This window comes from Passer domesticus, chromosome 2, assembly GCF_036417665.1.
Source record: "Passer domesticus isolate bPasDom1 chromosome 2, bPasDom1.hap1, whole genome shotgun sequence".
NCBI classification, from domain to species: domain Eukaryota; kingdom Metazoa; phylum Chordata; class Aves; order Passeriformes; family Passeridae; genus Passer; species Passer domesticus.
In genome coordinates, this window is record NC_087475.1 from 25875733 (window position 1) to 25896478 (window position 20746).

Here is a 20746-nt window from a genome sequence, read left to right on the forward strand (position 1 = left end):
CTATTTACTGAAAGAACAGGAATTCAAGAGGCTCTGGAAGAGCTTTGAACAAGAGTTTTCTTGTAGAAATTTTCCACCTCTTTCTGAGAAAATGAGATGCTTATTTAGCATCTCTGATGTTAATGATGGTTGCCATTGTGCTTCTAGGTAATTTCTATCTGTTTAGTCATTCATTTCATCATGTATATCATGAGACAATTTAAAGGGCAGTGCAGGGTCCCCATGGTGGAGTTTTGTATCTTCATTAATTTCCTGGATCAGTTCTACATCCAAGCAGGTTGCATTTGAAGAAACTAATTTTGACTGTCTCAAGTATGATATCAATGCTATGAGTCACAGGGGAAAGAATTGTTTGTATTGAGAAAAAAAAAGTGGTTTTTGTGCAATAATAGCTATGAGGCTGATCTCAAGGGGAATGCAATGGGTTAAATGGTGTTAACTTTCACTTCTGCACCATATAATCATTTATCTTTGGTTGAGATAACAAATGAATTCTGCCTTAGCTTTGATTTTATTCCTTCTTCTGAGATAAAATTGGTGAACTCTTACTATATAACTTTTCCTGTATTGTACAGACTCAACAATGACATTTTAGGCTGTGTTCTGGCTTTGCTGGGGAAGATGGAGGAGCATAAGGCTGGTAGATGAGCCTGTCTCCTACTCTTGTCATTTAAGGTTGTGCTTAATTACTAGAGTTAAAGGAAAAAAGTAGAACTGTACTAGGCTAAGAATAAATACATGGAGGTGATGTGTGTTACAACCTGGAAAAATGGGATGCCGTTGTACTGAATATATTATTTAAATTTTTGCTTATTATTGAGAATACATAAGGTTTTAAAAAATGAAATCATGTCAGATTGACTAAACTGTTCTTTTTCGTTTCCTATGTCTTTCTGATGTCTGTCACTTAGGAAATATGATTGAAAGGATATTAGTATCTTGTAACAACCAACAAGATTTGCATGAATGGGTGGATCACCTGCAGAAGCAAACCAAAGTCACAAGTGTTGGGAATCCCACCATTAAACCTCACTCTGTGCCATCTCACACGGTAAGCAGTGAATGAGCAGAATTAGGTTATAATTAGGTTGTCTGGCAAATATAACACCATGGAAAGCCTTTTTTTTAGCCATTAGTAACAAGAACTGAATTTTGTCACTGTAGTTTAATAGGTAAAACGATAATTCTATTTTTGTGTGAACAAAGAATAAAATGCTTAAACCTCAGTGTAACAGTTAACTGGGGTGAAAGAAAGTTCATTATCATTACTTTTTCTGTTTTGACCAAGTGCATACATCACCATCTTTTAAATACTTAGAACTGTAGGTTGTAATTGGTGATGTACTTGACAGGCTGTGGAGAAACAGTAATTTCTTTTGGGTTCTGCATTTGAATTGTTGGATATGAATGGTGCTAAATTTAGCTCCACCCTTAGTGGTGAGAGAAGTGGGAGCAGGGCTGCTTGTAGCTGTTCTATCTTTAGTTTTTGCTCTGTCTGTGGTAGACAATAAAAAAATTTAAGCTCCTTTTTTCCAAAAAATACTTTAGTGTAAAATTTTTTGAAGGCCAGCTGTAATAAACAGAAATTCTCTAGCAAGTGGGATTATTTCCTTGATGACACTGTCTCCATTATGATAATATCCCTTCTTTCCTTTCCCATCATGTTCAACAGCTTCCTTCCCACCCAGTGACTCCCTCCAGCAAGCATTCAGACAGCAAGCCAATACCACTGACTCCTGCCTACCACACTCTCCCTCATCCCTCTCATCATGGGACTCCACACACCACGATAAACTGGGGACCGCTGGAGCCTCCCAAGACGCCCAAGCCTTGGAGCCTGAGCTGCCTGCGGCCCGCGCCTCCCCTGCGGCCCTCAGCAGCTCTGTGCTATAAAGAGGTGAGGGGCAGCAGCCCAGAAACAAGACACTGTGGCAGACCTTCAGCAGGAAGTTGTAAATTCTTTTTTGGTGGCTGTGTCTATGTGACTTTGCTTTAATTTTGTAAATCTCATAAACGGGGAAAGAGCGAGAGTTGATCTGCAGTGCAAGATTTGTATTGAAACTTAGCTGCTGTAAGAGATTCTTCTGTTTGGCTGTACTATATGCTTATTTTGTAATTTAAATTGAAATCCTTTTATGCTTTCATGTGTACGCCACTAAATTCTCCAATGTATTAAAATTTCAATAATCTTTATATTGTTTAGCCTACAATAATGTCCAAAACCTATCTTGATAATCTTCGGTAGGTCCTGGTCAGTCACCTTTTTACTTTCTCGTTCTGTGTTTTCACAGAAGATGTATTATATCCTTAAGGTAAAGGGTAGACCAGCATCTTCCTTTTGGCCCTGAAACTTAGTGTTGTTCCTGTAAATTACTGTGACCACATTTTGAGCAGAAATGCTGCTGGGTTTGTTTATTTGTTTATGGCTTTTGTTTGTTTGTTATGTTGGTTTTTGGTGTTTGTTGGTTGGTTTTTTTTTGTTTGTTTGTTTTTTTCTGTAGACCTCTGTAAAAACAGACCTAGACTTTTATAAATTTTGGCTTTGAAGGGTATAGTAGCTGCCAAGCTTCCTTCTTAGGTCCTCTTTTACTTGCTTCCCACTAGACAAGTGAAATGGGTTGTCTCTTCAACTGTTCAGGAAAAAGATCTGTTAAGGTATTCCTGCCTCTTCTCTTCAGTCTAGCTCCCAAACAGGCTGAATGCCTTTGCAGCAGGTTTTATGTATATTTCTGTTAATAGAACAGATAAAATACTTGGTTGTGTGTATAGTTTGAGGAAGGGTAGAGAGGAAATCGGCCAATTCAAGCAAACTGAGCATGGCAAAAAATATTAGTAAACTGAATTTTGGTGCTGTTAAAAGGCTTTTAGTTAGTAATTCCTGTATGCCTCTTAGAAGTTAAATTCTTGAAATGCTGTCTAGAAGCTCTACTTTTTATTTTTTCTGTACAGGATCTCAGTAAAAGCCCTAAAACCATGAAAAAGCTGCTTCCCAAACGCAAGCCAGAGCGGAAGCCATCGGATGAAGAGTTTGCACTGAGAAAAAGTAAGAGAGATTTGAACAAACATCTGCATAATACAAAGGGTGGAATTAACATCAGTTTAATTTCTGTAAGAGTTAGGTGTCCAGTGTAAGCAGGTCACCTGGTTTCCTCTCTCATGTCAGGGGAGAGGGGTAGGTATCTCCAGAGGATGATTTGTTATAGTCATCTTATGCTGTGATGACATTTGTAGAGCTTTACTCATTTCTACACTGGATGTCTGCTTGTGAAGTGCCTATTTCTGTTTGTTACAGAAGCAAGGAGGTTCACTAGATAGCCAGGTGAAGTTCAGTGAGGTAAACCTGTCTTTTAGTACTGTAAACAACAAGGTGAAGATACTGAACTACTCTTGCACAGCTACTCTTCATAGCTGGGTTCTTTAGTTGGTCTTTTAGGAGATTCTGTTGTCCTGGGTGTTGGAAAGCTGGTTATTGCTACTGATTTGAGGACAAGTTGCTTCCACAATCACTTCTTCTAGGATCCAACAGTCTTCTCTTATTTCCTGTAAATAAGACATTTGCTCATGTCTGTATCTAAATAAATTGTAGATGGTTAGGTTGCTTGAAGTCTGAAGAAAAATGCTGCTCTGAATGAGACTTAGTAATGTACAGAAAGAGGTCAAAATCTGGATGTTAGGATAATTTGAAGTGGAGGGAGCATTAATGTTATCAAGCAAACACAGTATTCACTTACTTGTCAGTGTTACTGTAATTCTTCCTTAGAAATGTGAGTGAATGAATAATCTGATTACTTGTATCAATAAAAGACAGGGTGTTTTATTGGACAGATTTTTGCTGTTGCTTTTGTTTCTGTGTCTGTCTTTTGCTCATGGGCTTTTTAAGAGTGTGCCATGAGTGCTCAGTGCATGAAGTGTGTTATTGTGGCAGTTGTCTCTCACAGGCCTATACAGAGTTGGAGAGAAAAAGCTTTTCCTCAGGGTGCTCTTGGTTTGTCTGAGGTGTTAGTCCTTCTGATGTTCTGTGAATTTCATAGTGCAGAGGTTTAGGTAATGAGTAGAACGATTCTCTGTCCATAGATGTGCAGGTGGATATTGTAGTCCAGCATGGTTTATCCTTACAGCAAGGCACCTGTTTAGGAAAAATGAAAATACTGTAATACAGTATCATCTCAGATGCTGGAGAATGGAGATTCAGTAGTTGTAATGATGATGATGAAGCTGTCAAATGGCAGGTTTAGCAATTGTTAAAGAACACAATGGGAGGAGTTAAGGGTTTTTACTTGGGGGAAAGCAGGAGTCTGTAGTTTGCAAATATATTGTTCTACTCCTGATTCAATAACTTTTATTGAAAGGTATTCCTTGGTGTGTTTCTTACAGATTCTTGGTATTCATCTTCCCTAATCAGTAATTAGAAGCTTCTGTTAGTGTTTCTTCAACTGTCTCAATTTTTTTTTTTTTTTTTAAGATATATAAGTTTCCCACTTTTACAGAATTTAAAGCATATTGGTAGAGAGGTCTGGATTTTGTTACTTCCCTTCTCAGAAATCCAGAGGATTTATGGGCTGTGTTTTGAGAACTGCTGTGTCAAATTAGCATTTCAACAGAAAACAACTGAGATGTTTCAACTGACTGACCTCAAAATGCTATTTCAGAAGTGTAGTGTTTGTTCTGCTACTGTAATTATATGGTGCTGCATTCTAACTACAAAATCCAATTATTTTTCCTGCCTTGAGAGAGGGATAACCCATACTTTAGGGTTCCTGCATCTCTTAAGCTGTAGGAAAATTGTATTGGGTCAAGATAATTTCTGCAGTAGCTAGCTTGTCCCAGCAAATGTTTGGAAAGTTGGCTTTGTTGTGGTGATTATAAATCGCAAAACCCAGCAGGATGTATTGGCTGGCAGAGAATACAACTGCATTTTGATATTGAAGGCTTCTCAGATTCATGTAGTGGGAAATCTTCAAACCTCGTTATTTCACAGGGGAAAAGAGGAAAAATGCTTTTAAAACAACAAATTGTCTTTCTTTGCACATAGACTTCTCTAATCTAAACTAATAATGGTAGAGGTAGAGGTTCACTCTATTGTGAGTGAACAATTTGACACTATTTTTACTGAGTCACCCAGTGGCATTTGCTGTGGAGCTTTACCTTTTGGAAACAAGCTTGAATAGTTAAATTTGTTCAGTAGTGCTATTTCTGTGCTGAAGTCTGAGTAGTTTAGAGTAGTCACTTTTCAGATATATGTACATGATCCCTTCTGCATGCTGAACTGAAGTTATGTTGTTAATTCTGAGTTCTGTTTTCAACTATGTGCTGTTAAAAGGGGTGAATTTGATTTATATATATACATAGAAATGCAAAGTTTTCAAGATGTTGTCTGTGAATTAGTATTCTATTTTTTGATTTCTTTGATTAAATAATGGAATAGTGTGGATATTGAGTTGTGTATTCGTATAATAACCTGAGTATATTGGGGTTTTTCAGTAAAATGACTGGTTTAGAATGAGAGTCCTCACATTTCAAAACACATTGTACAATATCAGATGCTCATAAAATTTCTTGAATGCATGGGTGGTTACTCTGAATTGAATTATTTCTAAGCATTTCAAAATAGTCTTTGTCCTTTTAAACTGTTACATTTGTTCATTGAAGTTTGAATTTTACAATTGTATTATTCAAATAATTTTAAAGGGTTGATTAGGATGACCTTTGGACTCAACCGAACTGTACTGATTTACAAAGGCTTTTTCTATATTAAGAAAATAATGTTAAAAATTCTGTTTTTCCCATTGATTCTAGGTACAGCTGCTTTAGAAGAAGATGCTCAAATTCTTAAAGTCATTGAAGCATATTGCACAAGTGCCAAAACGCGTCAGACATTAAATTCAAGTAAGTTAACTATTTCTTCCCATTTCAGTACTTTCTAGCTAAAACATCAATAAGATAGTTTGCAAAATAGAGTGTTGTATATTCTCAGGCCTTTGCAAATAGCAAGTTGGACCTGCAAATAATAATAACCTGTTTCTGGTTTAACATGAATGCCAGCTGTTTATGTATTGAATGCCAAGGACCATTTTTAGAGACTATAATTTTTTCACTATTTTGAAACAATCCAAAACATCAAAAACCCAAATGTAACTACTTGTCATGGTTTAAAATTTTACCAAAGCTTTACCAATGAATAAGACATGTCTGAACTGAATGTAACAGCTAATCACTATGCTTTTGGATAAATTTCAAGAAGCTGGTAAGTAGGAGGAATGTAGAAGTCATTGTAATTTTGGAGGACTGTATTTTTGTTGTGTTCTGTTCAACAAAGACTTTGTCTATGGAAAAATAACCTAGACCTATTAAAAATTTCTTTAATTTTATTGCCACTAGTTGTTTTTAGTATTAATTACAAATTTTAATCCCGTCTCATAATTTCAGGAGAAGTTGTTCTCAGATGTGTGTTGCTTAAAGCCATTTTTAGTTTCTCAGATCAATACCTAGCATATTGAAAACCTGTAACGTGCCTCTGGGGTCCTACTTCATTTAATCCAAATCAAGGTTGCCATGTGGAGTTCCTCTGTATTGTAAGTAAAACATTGCTCAAAGCAGGGGAGTCCACCAGCATGTGTTCCATTTACACAAGGAAGGAGAAAATGCTGTTGCGTTTGTTCCTTTTTGCACTGTTGAATACAAATTTAATTTGGAGATCCTTGGAACACAGTATGATGAATTTTGAGGTACTTGGCTGGTTTTGCTGGAACTAGAAGACTGGACATCATAACTTCTTGTCCACTAAAGATATTTAAATTTTGCAATATTCATAATTTTTACTGCTGCCTACAATGCTCTAGGCCGGTTTTGCTTCCAAGCAAAAGCACTTCGTGCTGACAGTTGAAGTATTAAAACACAATTGCAGACTTAGTTCTTGAATTTTCCTAATACACATTTATTTGCTATTGCCACCTTGAAAAAAAAAAAAACCACAGCTACTTTGTATTCCTATGTAACTTGCAATGGGAATATGGCAGTTCTATTAGATTGTAAAAACCTCTCAAGTAACAAGAGCCTTAATTTTAATTTTTCTGTCTTAATGAACTGTTTATCTCCAAGATCATGAAATCAGCTACCACTACTATTTTTTAATACTAATCTTTTTAAAGTCCTACAGTCATTACAGTAGTGTGTTTAATTGGATAAAAGGAATGAATGAGTTCAAAGTTCTGAAGATATACTGTTGTTCCAAACAAAATCAAATGAGATGATTGCTGTTTCAACACCTCAACTGTGTTCTGTTATTTCCAAGAATAACGTGACAAGAAATGGTTGGGAAAACATTTGCACTTGCACAGTAGTGTGTGTGTGCAGATATGAAGTGGATACGATTTTTTTTTGCTTGCCTATTTTTCCTGTCTATGTATATTTAAGAAATATACATAGTGCTGTGGGTATCATTGCATACATCAGAAGTCAGCTCTTTTATTTGCCCTTAATTGCAGCAAGAAACAATTTTTTATTGATTAGGCACACAGCTGCTTTGTTTGGAAAGCACAGTGTTGTCACCTAAGACTAGGTTTCAGAAGGTCCATTTGTAAACTGGAATTGAAAATAGGGGAAGAACCAATAAAGCTGAAATTGCTTCTGTTGGAGCAGTAGTCATTGTAGAATAATAGAATGAGAGAGTTGCCTGTCATCTGTGAATTATGCTGGTTTTTTACATACTCCATTCTTACCTCCCAGTTAATATTCTGCCTGTCCCTGACAACACTCACTGGGCAATTCCCCTACTGCACCTTAATCTGCTGCTTTTGGCAGTGTCAGTACAGCAGAGCTATGGCACCAGTGCATACTGGTAAGGTGTAGTATTAGAGGTAGCAGAGCAGCTCTTTATCAGTTGTTTGGGTGGGAAAAAGTGGGATTTAATTTGGGTAGGCAGATGGAAATGAAAGAGCAGAGTCTGACTTTCTCGTGCTTTTTGTACACTGACCTTATTTTGCATTTCTGCTTCAAATGAGGACTTAAAATCCTCTGCAATATCATGTGTATGGTGGCTCGTAACATGGCCACTTCAATCCTTGGATATTGACAGGCCTTGAAAAGTTAAAAAACCAGTCCTTACTATGTTTGACTAATGATTCTAGAGATCTAAAAATATTGAACTGGGGAGATGGACTCAGGCATGTAGGAGGAGGTGTGTGAGGGGTCAGAATGGGCTAGGCTGTGTCACTTAGGCTCTTGGCCATGTTTTTCTGCGAGTTAATTTGCCACAAATAACAAGGGGTATGGGCACAGAAGAAAATATACTTTGACAATCTCCTTCAATAGGTGCAAGATGTTGCTGCTGATTTAGTAATCAGCAGCCCTGCTCTGCATGAGAACCTTTGCTTTTCTTTTTCCCCCTTCATTTTCCTCTTCACAGTGGTGACACAAGCACTTCTGTTGGCTGTGTTGTGAGCTGGTGGGAAAATTACCTGCTTGAAAAAACTAACCCTACAAAAGATTTTTTCATCTGAAGCTGTTTCCTGACCTGGCTCATGAAGCAGCTGTACAAAAGGTTGTGTCATTGCAAGGGAGGGAAAGGATGAGGTACAGATATGTGATGGGGAAGGGGCTATTGCTTTTCACATTGGTGCTGGATCATGCTGGCTTACTGTGTTTGTTTACTGCTCTGTGCCCAGTCAAATCCTCCCCAGACCAGAACTGACTCTGTATTTCAAAAGAACCTGACTTCCTCTTGAAAAAATTCTGCTTTCAAGCAATATTTTGTTACTCAAAATTCTCAACTGAGACTGCCTAGAAACTTAAAAACCACTTCAAAATTGTATTGTAACCATTCAAACATTATGTGCTGAGTGTAATTTATACCTAAACCCCAAACAAATTTGAAAAAAAAAAAAGAAAAAACCCAACTTTGGTGCCTTTTTAACAATATTTTCTCTTTTCCTTCTCTTCCCATCACCTTTTTGCTTTTATTTCATGTGTTTGGTTGTGGCTATTCCTTACGTTCTCCTCCTCATCCCACCTCTGCCTATCCACATCCACCATTTCATTTCACCTATACATCCTTAGCATGGCAAGGCACTGACCTGATGCATAATCACGTCTTGGCTGATGATGACCAATCAAGTCTAGACTCCTTGGGTCGTCGCAGTAGCCTTTCTCGTTTGGAGCCTTCAGACCTCTCAGAAGACTCTGACTATGACAGTATATGGACAGCCCATAGTTACAGAATGGGGTCTACATCTCGTAAGAGCTGTTGCTCATATATCTCTCACCAGAACTAATGCACTTCTGAGCTTTTCTTAACAAATGCTTGTTGTATCACAGCCTGCTTTTCTTAGATGTTTTCTTGCTGTTCCTTGTCTCTTTAATGTGATATTTTAACAACTTCTGAGGGAGCTCCTGAAACTTCAGTTATACCTGGTGGAAGGCTCTATTGTCAATTCAGTACACATACAAATAAGTCATTCTAAAAAGTGTATATCCTGTTAAGGATGATACTTCTCGAGGGTTTTTTTAACTGACAGATGTTAATTTGTAGCTCTGAATGGTCTTTTTATTCTTTTGACTTGGTCAGTGTAGTAACAGGTCCTTTACTTTCTTTTTTTTAATTGTTTTGGATAAGCACATTTTTATATTTTGTACTGAAGCCATACTGGTTTGAGAGCTGAGTGCCAGCTATATGGAAATACCTTAGTGGTAGTTGTTGAATTTTCTACATATTAACAAAATATATAGCTGGTAGAGTAAAGTGAAATGCAGCTTAAAAATAAGCAGTACAAGAGCTGTAAAATCATTCAGATATAAACATATCTGGCCTATTTGATTGGAAGAGCATTTGCTAATCCATAAAAATTTCTGGTTTTATACTGCTGTCTTTTGCTCATTGCTTAAAACGTTTATATGAAGGACCTTGCTGCTCTTTCCCCACCCCAGTCTGGCAATTGTCATGAAAACCTGGCAGTCCATGCTCATTACATGCAGTGTTTTGGTACTCTCATGTTACCTGTGGTCATACTGTCACTTTACTGTGTGCAGTAGTGTGGCAGAAAGCAGGGTTTAGATGTTTACTTGCCTGTTAAAATACACAACTGTCAACTCTCAATTGACCATTCTTCTTGAAAAGACGAGAGGAAAATGATTCCCCTGATGGAGGCTCCAGTGTTCACCATCTGAAACTCTAGGTACAACTGTGATCAAATTGGCTTGTTTGAAGTTCTGAATAATAGAATGCTTGGCTTTCGGGTTGTACTGTTTGGAGCATGTCTGTGACAGATTTTATTGTGTCTTGTAACTTCTCTCATAAGCAGGTTTGTTTTCAGCAGCAGCTCTTCACTTACAGTCATGTTGGCTTTTTCAGAGAACTGTGACATGCTGTGCACAGCTGAAGGTCTCAAACCTGCACCTGGGGCACTGCTGGGGTGAACTCTGTGTGTGTTCTGTCTTGTTGCTAAAGTAATTGGCATCAAAACAAAAATGGCATGTTTTCCAAATCTTTGTAAGCATTAGGGAAAAGTGTGGTGAAAGTGATGAAAGGACAGAAACAGTTCTCAGTTTCACCAGGGCTCCCAAGTGCAGCACCCTTATCACTTTTCACATAAGCATGTTATCTGGTGTTCAGATACTATTCTATGAACAAGTTCAGAGTAATGGTGATGAAATTTAACTGCAGCCTGGGAACTTGATCACACTGTTTAAAAGGGAATCAATACCTTTCTGTGGGTTACATGATCAGAAAGTTGCAATTGCTAGGAGTGCATGATTCCAGAAGGTGGTCAGTGTGCAGAAGATGTTTCAAGACAGTTCATGTCTTCAATTTATGTTCAGTCTTGTTTGATCCCCTGCTTTATCCTCTCTCTGTTGTTGGCATTCTATAATGGGACTAACAAAAGCAGTAGTGCTTACCAAGGAGGGTTTTCCTGGGTGCATTTTACTGCTGGTCATATATTAATGTAATGACCAGGAACTTGTGTATGTTGAACCTTTTGCAAATGGAGGAGTCTTGCTTACAGAAATGAGATAAGTATATGTGCTCCATATCATTTCACAGCACATTTGTAACCCACTTCACTCCCTTCTTCTTTTCAGTCAGTTTTTCTGTTTTGTTTTTTTAACATATATGGAAAGTATGGCTTGTTTTTTTCCCTGTTTCTTATGATGTGGTGTTCTAGTTGAATAATGTTTTCTGCACTGGATAAATTATAATTCTTTTATGTCTGTTTCATGTTATATAGTGTAAATATGAGTTTGTAATACAGTTGTTGCACTTGAACTTTCCTTACCACACAGAAAGTTTTGTTATCCAGATCCGAAGATTTTGACTTTTTATGCACCAAAGCTTTGACAGTTTACCACCATTAATTATTGTAGCATTTATGTCACTAGGTACTATCATAATTAGGATCTTTCATATTGTGTATTCTCATATTAACATCACAGCACATTTAAAACCATTCTACATCTTCAATGTTACAGGCTGTAAACTATTGTGAACTGATCAGGAGTATTAATGCAAAATGCTTGAAACAAAAGGACAAATGTGGAAATGATGGTATTCAGTCCAAAGGTTCAGTGTTTCTATTTTTGTGGAACTTTAGTCATGGTAATAACAGTACCTTATGTTTATGCAATTCTGTAAATTGTATGTGTACAGTTACAAATACACTGGAAGGATGGAGAACCTGAATTGGAAGGTAGGTTCAAGCCATTGTCAGGCCCTCTTCTCATGGCTTATGCAGTGTTTCCATATAAATTAGTACTTACCATAAGCTGAAGCCAACCAATATTGATTGGGTGTTTTGAGTAATCTTGCCAAAACACAGTAATGTGTATATAGTGACGTAAAACATAGAGTAATATATATTGTGCACTTCATTTGTGAATGGGAGAAGCCATCTTTAGTAGGTGACTGCCTTTGGAAAATGCAAAATGGATGTATATCTGAATGTTTCATTGTACTGTACAGTATGCATATTGTTTGTGGTTGCATATATCAATTAAGTGTTTTGTTTTATATGAAAAGGACATCTGTTATGTACAGTTGAAATAAATTTTGCATTTGCTAGACTGTGACTTTAATATTTAATTATTACACAGGGGGAAAGGACAGCAGAACTTGTAACTTAACACATCCACTTCTCCCTATGCCTCCTTTCTCTTCCTCCCTTCTTCCCAGAGGAATCAAATGCTGACATGAAAGACCTTTTTTGACATAAGTTTGTAATCTTTGTTTAATGTAGTTGACATCTACAGGAAATTCAATGTAATGGGAAGTATGTATTCTTCTATATCCTCTTTTTTGTAAAAATAATATCAGAGACATTGCCATCTACAGATGGTTTTTCTGTTAATTGATTTCCTGTTAATTGATTTTATTTTCTTCCTTTTAGTTTTTTGGTTGTTTTTTGTTGTTGTTGTTTTGGTTTTTGGGTTTGGTTTTTTTGTGTGTGGGATTTTTGGTGGTTTTGTTTTGTTGTGGTTTTTTTTTGGATTTTTGGATTTTTTTTGGTTGGTATATTCTCAGTAGAAGCATGGGCTGAATTATTGGAACAATCTAAAACCTACTTCTGCAGGTTTATTGCCAGAAAGAAATTTTATGAATATACTAAGAGTGTATATAACCTTATGTGTTTTCATGATTTAATATTGCAACATTTTTCTTTTAAAAGCAAGAGTTATCTGTAGTGTTTCTGCTTAAAAGATGCTTACATATGAGTAAATTTAAACCAATCAGTTAGCTAATATATGTACTAAAATGTTTACATCAGAATAAATTTAATAATCACCCCTCTCTATTAAAAGGTCATAACTTCTTTTTCTCTGATTTTAGCAGCTCTAGTCCTGCAGCCATGTGCTTGGAAATTTTTGTATTGGTTACCAAAATACAGGCAGTTCAGTGGATTGGCTCTTTCCAAATGTTGTCTTAGGAATCTCCCATGTCTTCAGATGGTGTCTATCTTCTCAAACTATTCATTCTGGTCTTACATGACCAACACTTACATATGAAGTTATATTTTGGTCTGCTTTATTGTTTCCGTTTTACTCACCTAAGCATTTAGGCAGTAAACTGCCTAAATCAGTCATCTGAGTCATGTGGGCTTTTATTCCTGTTTGTGATTCTCTGTTAGTTAAAAAACACAAAACAACTTCATGCCCACGCCTTTTTGTATTATTCCCAAGAATTTGCAAGCAATGGTCTATCTTATGCAGTGAACTAAAGTTTAGATGATATTTGGCTTCTGATTTGTGTTTTCTTTACAAAGATAGTAAAGGATACTCTTTTGATTTTGGCAGATCTGTAGCACAGATTTTTCAAATTTTTAAATCTCAACACATGCGAAGTCTGGGAACAGCATTTTTAGAATCCTCTGTGTTAGGATCTCATGAAAAATTTATTAAGAAAGAGAAGGTTAATTTGGCAGGTCTGCTCATTTGCTTTAACAAATTTAATATAACAAAGGCAGTGACACACTGAATATTTAAAATAACAAGTAATTTTTTTGTCTTACGTTTGCTTCACTAGGAAATGTACATGTCTGTACATGCCAGTGGCTAATGGTAGTTCTAAACAGTAATGTATACACACACTTGCTTTTCAGTGGCAAGTCACACTCCTGTCATTGAAACTCAAGTAGATTTAATTTCTGAGAGCTTCTTAGCTTGTGAAAAACAGAATTGTATACATACAAGTCCTGTTTCAAACTTTTGAACTTTATTCCTGCCTTGTTCCCCTCCTTACCTCTCCTAATCACAGTAAAGGTATGAAGAAGTGAAGAAAACAGCAATACTTAACAGCTGTGCAACAGTCTTTGATCATGGCCTCAGATAATACTGTGCACTCCTTGAAATTACCACCATCCCCACATATCTGACTTCCATACCTTAAATTAGGACACTCATAGTCTTCCATGAGCCTTCTCCCTTTCACCAGCTGGAGGAAGCTGTTCTTCGTTTACTGGGGAGACCTGTCTTTTAACTGATGCCCTGAAACCAGCTACTTTAAGCAGATTATGTGAACACCCACCTCCATTTTACTCTTGGCTTAAATGGTTCCTGGACAGACAAGGTCTTTGAACATAGGCAGAGATTTAATATCCAGTTAAAGTGGAAGGGTTTCTGAATTTCATTCCACTTTTGTTACTTCCCTTCTGTAAAACTTCTGAACTGCCTTCATATTTTTCTGCCAAATGATTCAAAACAAAGGACCAATCTGTTTATCAGTACAGCTCTTTCTGGAGCCTGGCTTCTCTTGGGAGCCAGGATGGTGCCATGTAAAAATAGCATGGTGCCCAGAGAAATTGTGAATGCCCCTTCCTTGGGAGTGCTCAAGGCCTGTTTGGAAGGGGCTTTGAGCAGCCTGGTCTAGGGGAAGGTGTCTCTGCCCATGGCAGGGAGGTTGACTCTGTGTCAAACATTTTGTAAGATGTCGTGCTCCTTTTGGGGGAGAGTGAATGAAAGGCTGAGGTTGTGAGTTAGGATTAGGATGTTAGACATCAGTGAGAACCTCTGTGACATTCAGTCTCTGCTGTAGTCTCTTCCTGGTTTGGTGTATGACCATACTCCAGGGCAAGGAGTGGCACTGTACCTGTTTTAGGCAGGTATAAACTGAACTTTTGTTATGAAGTCTTTCAACCATGGAAATACCCAAACAGGTTCCAGCTTTCCTTATTTACAGGAATGCTCAGACCTGCTTGCTTGTTTTAGACTGATTGATTTAGCTGGAAAGGGGATCAGACACTGAAAACCAAAAGCAGGGGGCTGTTCCTCACTGGCCTATTCTTGTATTTCAGGTGTTCTACCACATTATGTAGAGGGTATTGCTCAGGCTTGTAGTCCTGCTCTGAATGTCAGGTGGGCTGTGTTGTTAGGGGCTTTACTCTGGAAGCTAAATTTGCTACACCTATAATTTAGGGTATGGTTTTGTCGAACATTGTAATTCTTTATTCTCCACTCTAGTGCTGAGAGGTATTGATATTGAATAGATACCTTTATTTTTTAATGAAATTTAATTTATGGAAACTTAATTGACTTGTGATTGTAGTGGTCAGTTGTTTGCCTTAATTACTCAACAGACTTCTAAACAGTGGGGTTGTTCTTCCAAGACCCTGGTTTTAAGAGTTCCCTATTGAGAACTTAGGGCAACTTACTTGGCCTTAATATTTGTTTGCTAATCTTGAAATAATTGTTTGGGTTTGTCAAACATACTTTCTCCTCCCATCTACCTTACTTCCCTCAATACCCACCCCCTCAAAAAAAACAAAAACAAAACAACAAACAAATCAAATGAAACCCTGTTTTGTGTAGCTTGGGATGTTGGGTGTCCATCTTAAAAAAAACCCATAAACAAAAAAACCAACAAATAAAAAAACCCCAAACTAAACAAAAAAAAACAAAAAAAAAAACAAACAAAAAAAAACAACAACAAATCCCCACATGAAAATCCCCTACAAACTGACTAGTACTTGTGGTTATGTTGGTTATGTTGTCTCAAGGTGAATTGGGCAGTTGTTTGAGGGTAATTTAAATAGTCATTTTGCCTTTTTGACTTGGAATAGGGTCTTGTAATAAAATACAGTGTGAAACTTAGGATGCTTAGGATTGAGGAATAGCAGATATGGCAAACTAAAGTAACTTGATTCTTCCACCCTATTTCATGAAAATGTGGAGTATGTCTCAAAGGTGTTTAGGATTATCTGAGCTGCACAAACTTCCTTGACTGTCCTTTCAGTATTAATTTAGTGGGAAGTGCCCACTGTACTGTAACACAGCCCTCTCTTTGTGTCCTAAAGCTGTACCTTTTGCAGAGGGAAATGGTTGCACAGAGGGTAGGCCTAAAGAACTTGATGAAGGCACAAGGTGGAATTTAGGGGATATTGCTGAGTGCCAGTGATGACTCTGCTTGAAGTTACTTCTAGATGTGTAATTGCAAAAAAAAAAAAAAAAACAACCCAAAACCACACATACACACACACACAAAAAAAAAAAAACTTAAAAGAAAGGGATAGCTGCTGGCATAAATGGTGCAGAAAAGGGGGATTTTGAAATAGCTTTCTTTTGCCTTTAGAACTTGACCTCAGATTTGACCTCATGTCTGATGTTACTGTGCATGTACTCATGTGATGACTGGATCCTTTGTGGCAGGATAGATGTGCTGTGTGTTTGTACTTTTGATACTCAGCATGTGCTTGTGGGGTTTAATCTACAATAAAGAAAAACCCTCCAAAGCTCACAAAACCCAAACCATAATCATTTTTTTACATAAGTATGAACCATAAGAGCAGGAGAGTTCTGACATAAAAACAAGGGTTTGTATGACCAAGGGTATTGGAGCAGTGAAGGCAAGAGTGGAACTTGTGTTCCACGGTGGTTACTGCCCTGTGGCACAGGAAGGTCAGTGTTGACAGCAGCAGTGTTCCATTGGGTGCATTTGTGTAGTGTGAGGTCTCCTTGTGTGTATAATGGTGGTGAAGTGCTTTGTGTGTCTGTGCAGTGTTGTGTGCTGTGCTCTGCTGTACTTTCACCCGGATGTGCTGCTCTAGACATCTGCTTCACATGCATGTGTGTGTACAACTGAACAGCTGGGACATTTGTTGTCAGGCTGTCTCCTCCTCGCTCTTTGTGCTTTGCAAGGACCCGTGTTACCCTGCCCAGGCTGACAGCTGGATGCAGCTCCGTACAAAGGGAAAAACATGTGCTCCGTTTGGGTGGAGGGAGTGCCTGTTCTCTCCCCTCGGCCTGTGCTGGGCTGAGGTGTGCTCCACATCAGTACAGAGACCCAAAATGCAGTGATCTGGTAGCAGCTGCTGCCAGCTAATTCCTAATACAACATTTAATTCAGTTCTGTGTTAGCTGCAAGGCTAATAAAGCAGAGCAGTAAGCAATTAACTGAAATAAACATAAGAGAGCTTTTTACAGAGACTGACAGCACAAACAGGGAAGTGTCCTTGAGCTCCCTACAGAATTTGGATGTGTTTGTTTTATAGGTTGTTGCTTCTGGAAAATAAGTGGAAGTGTATTAACCCTTAAAAGATTTCTTCGCTCCGTAAGAAGAATTTACAGCTTTTGAGGACAAGACTCTTTCTCAAATCTGCTGTTCTCTTTAGTCCATATAATTTTGACAATCACATACTGATATGTTAGATCTTTACTGTAAGCTTAAGGAAACTTTTCTGCATTAAAGACATTTGTCATTGTTTGCTAAAATAATTTAAATAGCTAAACATGTACAGCTAAGATAGGATCCCTACAAGCTCACTGTTCAGAACTCAAGACTGCAGCTCTTTGGGAAGTTAATATTTTGCAATGAGTGTGATTTATTCAACATTTTTATTTATTTGTTTATATTTTGTATTTTGCCATGAACCATAAAAGAAAAGCACTGCTAGCACAAAGCAGCTGTTGAGCAACTAATTTCTCTGGACAGGCATGTACCAAGTTACCAGTTTCAACTGTATGAGACTTGAGAAATTCCTGGTTAATGAAAGTTCACTACAGTGAATTTGTGACAGGTGTACCTTGTTTGTTGAAACTGATGTCTTAGTTTAAAAATGTAAGAACTTCAGTGCTTTATCTGCAGTGTTTGAATTCTGAACAAATGCTTAGACACCAATTTATTTACAGACCTTCTTAAAAAAAACAACCCTTGTAATTTGTTGCAGCTGAATTGAATAATGTTTATAGAATTATGGATGGATGCACATTTCTGAGTTGTAGCTTTTCTACTCAGAACCACGTTTTTATAATCTATATGTTTTATCTTGATGTTGCAAATTGTAATGTGTGGAAAAAGTTCTGAAGATGTTGGGATGTTTTGAGTTTTTATCATCAAACCATGAAGTGCTTTTTAAAACACCTATTAAATACCAAGAGTGTGTGTCATTTGATAGGAATGTATTGTAGGACTAAAAGGTTATCTGTAAGAGTATTTGCATGTATATGTGTGCACACAGCAAGTGGGGTGCTTGCAGTGTTTTGGGGAAAAGAGTTTTTACTTATTTTTCTTTAATTGCTGTGTCATTTGATACTACTATTCTGCTCCTTACTGACAGAGTAATGGGTTTAGAGCAGAATTATGTCTTGGATTTGTATCAGTGTGAGATCAGAGTGCCCTTGATACTTAAATCACTGTTACTTAAACACCGCTATGTCTTTCTCAGTCTGCTGTGGGGAATTTGCACAGCTTTTACTGATGGTTGAATAGTGCACTGTTCCTTGAACAGTGCAACATCCATGTCAGTGACTCGGGAGTTATGTCACCAGTGGGGTGGGGGTGTCACACAACCTTTTGTTGTTGTAAGGCTGTGGTTTCAAAAGTAAAAAAGTGTCAGTAACTTGTGTGTAGAGGGAAGGGGGAAATGCAAAGTGGTATACCGTGGTCATGGGGGTGTATCATGTGGTGAATCTTTAAAATGCCACAGTGGTATTTGTGAGTTGCTCATTTTGTAATTTATTTTTACAACAGGTTCCCGTAAAGAATCAGCTCCTCAAGTCCTGCTTCCAGAAGAAGAAAAAATTATTGTAGAAGAAACTAAAAGTAATGGTCAGACTGTTATAGAAGAGAAGTAAGAAAATGTTTAATGAATGATGAATTAAAGTAGTAAACTTTGCACTCTTCTTCCTCCTCCTGTCTCCCATTATAGTAGGGTGTGTGTGGTATGTTTGTAGTTGGAATAGAGCTGTTTGGAGTATGCTGCCAGTCCTCCAAGTGCAGCTGGCCTTCATTGAAATGCCTGTTTCTTTGTATATGCTGTGCAACCTATCCCACCCATGCCAAGCAGTGACGTGCTTCACTTACAAATAATTTTTCCAAGTGCTGTCAGATTTCAGTATTAAATTGGTGTCATCCTTCTAGTTAGCATGTGGTGTCGTTCTACTTTTTTGGTAAAGTGTGTGTTGGAAATGAAACTGCAGTTGTGTTCTAAAAAGCTTTAATGCAGAAACCAGCAGAGGTCCATAAGTGCTTGAGAGGTGTTTTTTGTCACAGAAGCTAGTAACAAGTTTTTGCCTTACTGAATATAAATCAAGATTAGAGACAGTTTTGTTTTTTTTTAACACAGGTTTGAAATCAGCTCTTAGGTTGTGGGGTGTTTTTTATTTAATTGCATGTCATTAAACAGTTTTGCCTAATAATAGATTTAGATGTATATTTCTGAAAACTGTTGTTACAGATGATCTTCTTTTTTCATTTTAGAAGCCTTGTTGACACAGTATATGCATTAAAGGATGAAGTACAGGAGTTAAGACAGGTTGGTAACTTGCTACATTTATAGCAACATGGAGAATGAAAAGATGGAAGGCTTGTTATAAAACTGAATATGGCTTGCAAGTTCACTTTGACACTCAGGAGCTTAAATTTTGGACTAGATTTACTTTTAAAAGTAAAATATCATTTGCCAAGAAAATATTCCCTGTTGTCATCAGTCTTTTGAGAATAGCATTGAGGATTGCTTCTCTGAAGTGAATTACTAAGCTGGTTTTGGATGTTGCAGCTTCTGAAATGGTGGAAGTGTTAAATTCAGTTGTGGTGTATCATCAGCAAAGCTTACAGAGACTGAGAAATCATAGTTGACAAAGACCTAAGTAGAACTAGATATTTATAGTTCTAAAATGATACAATCTTAAAGTGACCTGAACACCTCTATGGATCAGTTCTTAAAACTGCTCATTTCCAGAGACAAGAGTCCTTTTCAGTGCTTATCACATGGCTTTTTAAAAATGAGGGCTTCACAATAGCTTTTTTGTCACTTATTCTAAATATCCACCAAGATTAAATAAAAATACCACCTTATCAGGGCATAGCTTGTTTTAACCATATTAATGGTGCTGCATGTAGACTTTGCTTAATGTATAAGTGGAAAGAAGCATTGGATTTTCCTCACTATGGAAGGTGTGAATTTGCTTACCAGTGTGACTCCAGAAGTTGGATAAAATTTCTTGTGTTAATGTAAAAAGGATTTGTGTTCAAAATTCTTCAGATCTGGGGCTATAAATGTGATTTTCTTTTTGCCATCTATAACCATGCCTACTATTTCTAAGGCTGTCATGCATATTCCTTGAAATAGGACAGTTGATGTATTGCATACTTGAATTCTGCTGGGTTCAGCTTATAAAGAATGGGTATCCCAGGTTAGAGCTGAATTTGGCAGTCTTTAAAAAAATACAATGCATATAATAAAAGCAGCAGTAATAGCCCACTACTACTCCTGTGGCCTCCTGCTCTTGTACAAAGAATAGATGTGCTGCCTCACTGAGGCTCTGCACAGCTCCATGACCCTTAAACAAAAAGTCACCTTCTCCTAAGCTTCATGCAACAGCTCTGTTTTCTGGTGGCTTTTCAAACAGATGTTCTTCAGAATGTTCTTCATCTTCCAAGCCAAAACGTATGAAAGCCTGATTTCATTTTCTTACATACCAGGAATTCAGGAATCTTATCTTAAAAGCATTTATTGGTCCACTGCTGTGATGCTGCCAACCAGAGAAGGGGCAGAAATGATCTCTGAGCTGGCAAGGGCTTTTTGGATAAAGGCTCTCTGGGAGTACATGGTGTCCTGGTTGGTGTAGACACCAGACTGCAAAGTGGGATCCTTCCTAGAGCAGCTTCCATCAGTTATCCATAGCTGTTGTTCCACACGCAATACACTTGAACTGGTCCTGAATTGGCAGACTTAACTTAAATCTGTTCCTACATAAAATACTGAACTTTCCAAGTTTAACAGACTTGAGGAGGGAATGGAGTTAATGAGGTGACAGACCATGGTTGTGT

General features: G+C 37.5%; 1 protein-coding gene across 9 annotated transcripts in view; it reads left to right on the forward strand.

Moving 5' to 3' along the window:
• ARHGEF7 (Rho guanine nucleotide exchange factor 7) overlaps nucleotides 1-20746 on the forward strand; it is a 113975-nt gene that overhangs the window by 88531 nt on the left and 4698 nt on the right. For 6 of the 9 annotated variants that reach the window (XM_064407825.1, XM_064407817.1, XM_064407822.1 and 3 more), the window contains 7 exons: nucleotides 912-1051; nucleotides 1673-1897; nucleotides 2950-3043; nucleotides 5797-5886; nucleotides 9055-9231; nucleotides 18446-18545; nucleotides 19175-19229. In XM_064407825.1, the coding sequence (XP_064263895.1) occupies nucleotides 912-1051; nucleotides 1673-1897; nucleotides 2950-3043; nucleotides 5797-5886; nucleotides 9055-9231; nucleotides 18446-18545; nucleotides 19175-19229 (881 nt within the window). Of the gene's footprint in view, nucleotides 1-911; nucleotides 1052-1672; nucleotides 1898-2949; nucleotides 3044-5796; nucleotides 5887-9054; nucleotides 10170-18445; nucleotides 18546-19174; nucleotides 19231-20746 lie in introns of those variants that run through there. The other 3 variants (XM_064407820.1, XM_064407819.1, XR_010355638.1) reach the window with 2 other exon arrangements.